The 7,519-nt window shown below is 47.0% G+C and overlaps 1 protein-coding gene across 1 annotated transcript; it reads right to left on the minus strand.

Annotated features, from left to right (window-relative positions):
- Positions 1-3,868: 3,868 nt before the first annotated feature.
- LOC121106374 (translation initiation factor IF-2-like) lies at positions 3,869-6,961 on the minus strand. Its single transcript, XM_040645515.1, has 5 exons — positions 6,798-6,961; positions 6,362-6,581; positions 5,637-5,756; positions 5,272-5,331; positions 3,869-4,180 (listed from the first exon to the last, which is right to left on the minus strand). The coding sequence occupies exons 1-5, from the start codon at positions 6,959-6,961 to the stop codon at positions 4,172-4,174; spliced, it is 573 nt and encodes a 190-aa protein (XP_040501449.1). The 3' UTR covers positions 3,869-4,171.
- Between the last annotated feature and the right edge of the window lie 558 nt (positions 6,962-7,519).

The raw sequence follows: 7,519 nt of genomic DNA on the forward strand, positions 1-7,519 counted from the left end.
ATTTTGAGGCATTGGTCTGAGGGGAAGGGGCCTGCTGAGACACTCTTCAGGAATGGAGGCTGGTAGGTGCCATCTTCCTGCTCTCTCTCTCCCTGCCTTGCTGAAACAAACCAGTAGGCACTATCTTTTTTTTTTCCTTTTCCTGTTTTTCTTTTTAAAAGATTTTATTTACTTGAAAGAGAGAGAGTGGGGTGGGGGGTGGGAGGTGGGGAGGAGCAGAGGGAGAAGGATAAGCAGACTCTGTGTTGAACGTGGAGCCTGATGGGGTACATGATCCCATGACCCTGAGATCATGATCTGAGCCGAAGGCAGACACTCAACTGACTGAGGCACCCACGTGCCCCTAGAGCTGCAGCCCCAGGGGCAGGCTTCTAATTAAACATATACTTAAGGGCCAAGTATAAACTTTCTCTCTGGAACACTGGTCACTTCAAGTCAGAAAATGGAAAACTTTAAAATTTAGGAGATTTCAATCAGTGGTTCTCTTTTAATTTTATTTAATATGTATAAATGTGGAGGAATTTGTGGTCTTGTGTTTACACTTCCAGGAAGCAGGAAGGGCATACTGTGGGCACTGGGGTGTGGAGACATATGGAGACGGCAGAAGCAGAAAGTTCATGAGAATTTTTTTACTTGATTGGGGGAGTCAGAATATAAACCTCTCTCAATTGATCAACTGATCGATTCATTGATATATATGTTCATATACAAATATAAAATGTGTATTCATAAAGGAGTACCTACAGACATGTACTGACAGATAGTGGAAGACGCAAAACAGATCTCTCATTTTAAACCCTGCAATTTAAATCTAAATAAAAATGCTGCTTGAGTTAGTCTGAAATCTAGCATTTACATTAGACTTTATTCTAAATGTTGCATATTATGAAGTCTGGGCTGTTATTCTAATGTTAATGACAGCAAAATTTTGAATGAGATACCTAACAAGTGCTTAGTACGTTTTACATACGTTCTCTTATTTAACCCTCAAAGCTTTCATAGGAGATAAGTATTGGTATTACCCTCAGCATTTATTCAACAGAGGAAATGGAAGCTTGGAGAGGTTAAATGCCCAAGGTTACAGAGCTGGCAAGTGGTGGAACCTAGATTCAAATTTATGTCCTCTGGCCTTTCAGTTGCTTTTCTTCTCAGTTGTGCCATGCCGCCCCAATAGCACCGAACTTCTATCTGATTCTATTCTGGTAAGCCTAATGTTTTCCTGTTTCCAGGTGGAATAAGTTGTACTATGTATTTTCTAGGGAAAGAATAGTGGTGTTAGGGAAGAGAAGTACCTCTGCCTTCTGAGAAACTGCTCAGAAATTTTCCAGACCATGTCATCAGAATAGTTTTATCCCAGACGCAAGACATTTAGGTGAGCCAGGATGTTCTGTGAGAGGAAAAGGTCAGGAAAATATTTCATCTCTTAGATACAGTCATTGTCTTTTATGTGTCCTTTGGCCTGAGAGAGCACAGAACAATAAGGTCAGCCAAACAGATGTGAGGGCAAAGCTCACCATGTGCTAGCTTTCTTCAGACACTATTATGAACATCAAAGACAGCTTTGAAGTTCAAAAGGAAAAGTCATAAAGACAGCCTGAGGGTCTGTGAACCTGTGAAGGGCACTATTTCCTTGGCAAGAATGCTAGGTTTTGTAAGGAGGAATAAAGAGTATAGAGAGACAGGTTATTGAGAAAACTGAGCATTTTAGCTTCGCTGATCATCCCACGAAACGGTAAACTCCATGAAGACAGCCAGTTCTTTACTATACCTGATGCTTAGTTCAGAGCACATAGTATATAGATAGCAATTCATCCATATATTCAATTATATATATATATTAATATGGATTGGTTGAATGATTGATAGAACACCTATTATGTGCTTCTGTTCTAAGTACTAGAGATATGGAAGTGGATGAACCAAATTCCATGCTCATGAAATTAACAGATCAGTGTAAATATACACTATGTTAGGTGGTATAAGTGCTAATAAGAAAATTAAAACAGAGTAAGAAGAAAGAGAATAAAGTTAACAGACTGGGGAGCTAGATAGAGATAAAAGTGTGGTCAATAAAGATGTCTCACTAAGGGCCATTTAAACAAAGAGGTCTGAAGGAATTGAAGGAGTGACCATGCAGATATGGAACAATAATCTAACAATCAATGATTTTAACTTCATAATCCCAATGTCTCCAACTCCTATTTGCTTGAGTGTTGGATGTCCAGAGTCTCCCTTCTGGGAGTATCTAGGAATCACCAGGTTCATTGTCACATGTTCCTGAATTAGACTCAGGAACCGGTTTACAAGCCTGCTCCATACATGTAACCACAGAGTATTGGTTTTGATATCAACTAGTGAGTACATTTCCTTTTCTATTTGTTGATCTTTTTCCTAACAGGTACACAGTAATAAGACACTATTTCCCATTTCTTACATCTAAGGGAGTTTTTATGACATTACATACAATTGAAAAGTAATTTGAAGTTTCTAATTCAATTTGAACTGTTTAAATCTGTCCTAATGGAGTACTAGAGAAGTTTTAAGTCATCTATTTACTCATGTGCATAATTCAGGTATTGGACAATGCTTATTGGCTGCCATTGACCAGGCATTTAATTATGTGCTGATTTTTGACACAACTTCACTCTAAGGGTCAGAAGTACAATGCCCTAGGACATGAGAGTATTAGCAATAGTAATAGTTGGAGTCATCACAGGAGCGGCCAACCTGGAGAATCGAGCGGTCAAGTTCTACGTAACTTTTCCGAAAACAATGCATTCTTTGGTATGATCAATCTTTGATTCAAATCTAGCAAAGATTTACTTAGCACTTTTTCTATGCAAGACGTTATGCCAACTGTCTGAAGGGTTTGTAATTTTAAAGAATGAAACATTTGATCTCACTGTACACTCTGGCTGCTGCCACTGTCCTTTCACAGAGCTTATTCATGCCATGGATTTTATAAAGGCAATGCAAATGTGTGGTTTGAATTATGTGAACAGTTGCATTAAAACATTGGAATGTTGTTGAGTGACAATTAGCCCTTCATAGACTAATTTCCAATTCTCTTCTTTACTCTAACGTTGAATGTTTCCACGTTATACTTGACCAAAATTCCATATTCGGTAGCTTTTCCCTTCAAGTGGCATGCTTTTTAGATCCATTTAGCCATATGAGAATGTATAAACGTTGGTGTATAAATTGATTGGCACACAAGATATCTTTTTTCATTTACTTAAATATTCAAGAAATACTATTTAGGAAGAATTTTCCAGAATATAGTTGATAGGCACATGATATCAACAGCTCACCTTAATGTTTCTCATTTTCAAATGATAAGCAGAGGAAGAAAACATTTAAAGGTAAGGACTCCCATTCCAATAGTGAGAAGACATGGTTCCCAGGCATGCCTCATTTATGGAAAGTTGCGTGGGAGATTGGGAGACATTGATGTTTCACAGCATGATGATAAAGAATTGGTTTCTATTAACAAGAAAGGTTAATGTACAACAGTGATATATTTCATTGTTACTCTGTGGCTTAGCCTTACTCATGGGTCATTCCAGACAGTCAAAACCCTGTGTCTGCCCTGTGAGAGGCAGGTTTCTATGGTAGGCTCCTATGATAAGGATTCATTTATAGAACACGTTCTAGCTGATCATAAATCCAGAAACACCGGACCCAGAAATTATTTTGGAACAGTCATAATTTTGATATCTTTTGAAACTGTAGCTAAAATATTTATCATGCCATTTTTTGAATTCTTTTAACAACCAAAAAAAAGGTGCACATTGGCTACAGAGTAAAAATCCTCTAGCATACCAATATGTGACTCTCACCTTTATTTTAAAGGATTTTATTTATTTATTTGAGATAGAGCAAGAGAGAGAGAGAACACAAGCAGCAGAGAGGTAGAAGTGGGTTCTCCACTCAGCAAGGAGCCCAATGCAGGGCTCTATCTCAGGACCCTGGAATCACGACCTGAGCCAAAGGCAGATGCTTAACCAACTGAGCCACCCAGGGACTCATGACTCTCAACTTTAAGCATTACGTAAAAATGATATATACAAGCTTTTGAATGTGCAGATGACGCTACTAAGATGATATCAGTAGGAAATGGGTTTTGACTTATTATTACTTGTTCACATGGAGATGCATCATGGTCTTTTACTCATCCATTCTGAGGAAACAATGTAAGATATTGGTTAATTGGGTTAATTAGGAAAACCATAAACTATACATGTTCCTATGAGTCAAGTCTCCTCTTACAGGCTCCAGCAGAACACTGTTTGGTGGTAGGCTGTGAAATTCACATTTAAGGAGGCAAATTTATTAGCAGAAGTCTGTATGGACGGTCTAGTGTGAGGATATCTTGAAAAAGAAAACAAAATTGAATTCTAACAGATTGAGATTTAAATCTCAGCTGTACTATTTACTAGCTGTATGTTTTTGTATAACCTATTCTAGGCTCTGCTTTATCACTGAACCCCCACACAGCTGAAAATCCATATATGACTTCTCACTTTGGGATACTTTACTGATAGCTTGTTCTTGACTAGAAACCTTACCGATTACAGAGACAGCCGATTAACACGTACTTTGTACGTTAGACGTATCATATGCTATATCCTTACAATAAGCTAAGGCTGGAGAAAAGAAAACATTTTTAAGAAAGTCATAAGGAAAAAAATACCATTACAGTACTGCACTGTTTATCAAAAAAAAAAAAACCCAAAAACAAAAGAACCAAAACCATATCTAAGTTAATCTGTGCAGTTCAAACTTGTGTTGTTCCGGAGTCATCTGTACTGTAAAAGCGCAAAGGGCCGAGATGAAAGTGTAGTGGGTCCACAGACTCCTGGAGGATTTCCGAAGGGGAGGAGCCGGTAGGTGAGGACTGGCAGGTGAACAGAAACTCATCAAGCAGAGAACAGCGGAAGGCAAGGGAGCTCAGGAAGATGAGAGAATGGAGGGCACAGGAGGGGCGCTGAGGCCAGGCCAGAGGAAAGGTGAGGTGGCACTGGACAGTCTCCCAGGGAGCCAGGGCTTGTCCAATTGAACATTCGATCACAAACATGACACAATTTGACCTGTTTTCAGGAAGAGTCAGCCACCAGGTGAAAGTGGGGGAGGATCAACATCACAGTGGTAGTGGTGAGGCTCCACTGGACAGTGAAAGCCAGGTTGCCCTCACCGGATAAAACCCATCCCTCATGACCCTCCCCAGGCACTTGACTGAAAGCAGGCCCGCAGAGGAACAGTCACCCTTACCTCATAGGAGTAGCCCTCCACCAGTGGGATATCTTGCTCATCTATCAGCGTGTACTCGGTCTGGAAATTAACCATGTTTCAAAACGTTAGGTTCAGGGTCACAGTAAAGTATTAGTAACAGACAGAAACTGCCCCTTGTTTGTTCAGCTTTCTGTCTGAAATGTTCCAAATAAAGAGTTTTAAGGGATGACATTACTATAACCAGTCACTGAGTTAGAAGGGGTCTCAGAGCTGACGGGGGAGCCCACTCTTCCCTAGGTAAAAAGCCACATTCCTCTTGCAGGAAAGGCAGGAAACAGTCCCCCAAACGGATTAGTCTCATTCTTGCTTGGAAAGCCTCTTTCTAAGATCTAAGTTGGTTTTACCTTCATCTGACTGCCTCTGCTCCTCTCTCCCACCAGAAACTTCCGGCGCTGGGGATGGGAACTGTTCCCATCCAGGGTAAGGTCCGTGGCTGGTGCAGCTACGCGGCCGGCCGGCGGCTCCTGGAAACAGCCAAACCTCAATGCCCACAGGTGCCAGGAAGCCCCAGTCTCCAACACGCCGAGGGCGGGGCCAGGTAAGGTAGAGAAGCAGAGGGAGGCCCTGCTCTGGGAGGCCCACTGAGGCTCGTCCGTGTCTGGCAGCGTGAACCCTGCGCGAAGTTCCACTACGGACTGCCAGGCACAGAGACGCACGCAGACTGTCCTGCCAAAGAGCGAGCGGGCCGCCTGCGAAGGGCGCTGCGCTGCCCGCAGCCGCCAGCCCCCTCCTAGCCCGCGGGGACCCGCCGCCAGCCAGCCCGCCCGCCCGGCCCCGCATCCCCCTGACCCGGAGGCTGCGGCCCTGGCCCAGCGCCCCGGCCCGCGGCCCCGCACCGCTCACCTCCCTGCCACCCAGACGAGCCGCACGATGCCCAATTTGAAGTCGGTCAAGGCCGGGCCTGCGCTCGGCCGGCGGCGCCGCTCCCTCGGGAGGCGCCGGGGTCGGGGCTAGGCAGGACGAGGCTGGGCCGGGCTCGGGCCGCCGCAGCCGCCGCCGCCTCGCGCCCACCGGACCAGCCACACGCCTACCAGACCTGCCATGCGCCGCAGCCTTGTGCCCGCCATACCTGCCACGCACCACCGCCGCGCGCCCGCCAGACCTGCCACGCGCTGCCGCCGCCGCCTCGCCGGACTTGCCACGCTCCGCTGCCGCCTCTTCTGCCGCCGCCGCCGGGGGCACCACCTTGAGCCGAGCCGGAGGCGGGTTGCGGACACACCCCCGCCCGCCACCGACCCGCAAATCCCAGGGCGCGCGACGCCACGCCGTGGCCAATGGGAGGAGGGAGACTACGCCCGGCGCATTGAGGATCGGAGGGAGGGCGGGGGGGGAGGGGCGGGGCTGGGGGCGGGGCGCAGCCGGGGGCGGTGGTGGCGCGGCCGCCCCGCCCTACATCAGTTTCCGGGAAGCTTTGTGCTGGAGGCCGCAGTCCGCTCCTTGCTCCCTGCTGCCTGATCTAGGCTCGGACCGGCGCTGGACCCCATGCGCAGCCCCAGACCCCGCACCTGGCTCCTGGCCCCGCGACCAGCCTGGCGGCCCCCGGTCTCGCATCCCCAGGCCGGACCCTGCGACCCGCACTGTGCGACTTTCGACCCCGCGCGCCACCCCCTCGTGGCGGGGTGCGCGGGAGGGCCCTGCTAGTTGGGGTTTCTGCGGGACTTGCCCCCATCCGCAGGACAACCGGCAGGAGACGCGGGTTGGGAGGCGCTGCGGAGCAGGGGCTGCGGAGCCGAGCGCCTATAGGACCTGGGCACCTGCCCGCCCTCCTTCCTCCCTGGCCACCCACCACCTCCTCCTCACAGGGTCCAGCTGAGGACCACAGTGGCCTGGGGTTTCCCCACACAGCCCATCCTCAGGCTACCACAACCTTCCCCAGTTCTCAAGCTGCTTAATTGAGGTATGGTGATGTGCTGGCGGCTGAACAAATTGGTCCAGCTCATTCCGAAACAGGCACCCCAGGGCATGAGGACTTTGGGGACTACCACCCTTGTTTCCTGACAACCACTCTAGCGGGACTTTCACCACCACCCCCCCAACACCCACTGAAACTACATCAGTGCACAAAACAAAACCCCTGTTCGTATTTCAGTTAGGGAAGCAGAAAAGCCCAAGATATTTAAATGAGTTCTATGCGAAAGTGATAAATGCTGTGGGGGAAACAAGTAGGTCAGCATTAGGGGTTGGGGGTCCTAGGGAAGGTGGTGGGCAGGTTATGCCCTATGACAAG

Source organism: Ursus maritimus, unplaced genomic scaffold (assembly GCF_017311325.1).
Source record: "Ursus maritimus isolate PB19 unplaced genomic scaffold, ASM1731132v1 scaffold_315, whole genome shotgun sequence".
NCBI classification, from domain to species: Eukaryota; Metazoa; Chordata; class Mammalia; order Carnivora; family Ursidae; genus Ursus; species Ursus maritimus.

Bases quoted from the DNA above. Each gene is read 5' to 3' on its own strand.
- LOC121106374 (XM_040645515.1), bottom strand. From the start codon at position 6,961: ATGGGGGCAAGTCCCGCAGAAACCCCAACTAGCAGGGCCCTCCCGCGC. The intron at 6,582-6,797 runs GTGCGGGGTCTG...CGCCGGGCGTAG, and splicing joins GTCGCGGGGCCAGGAGCCAG to TCTCCCTCCTCCCATTGGCC. The intron at 5,332-5,636 runs GTAAAACCAACT...GTTAATTTCCAG, and splicing joins GCAGAGGCAGTCAGATGAAG to ACCGAGTACACGCTGATAGA.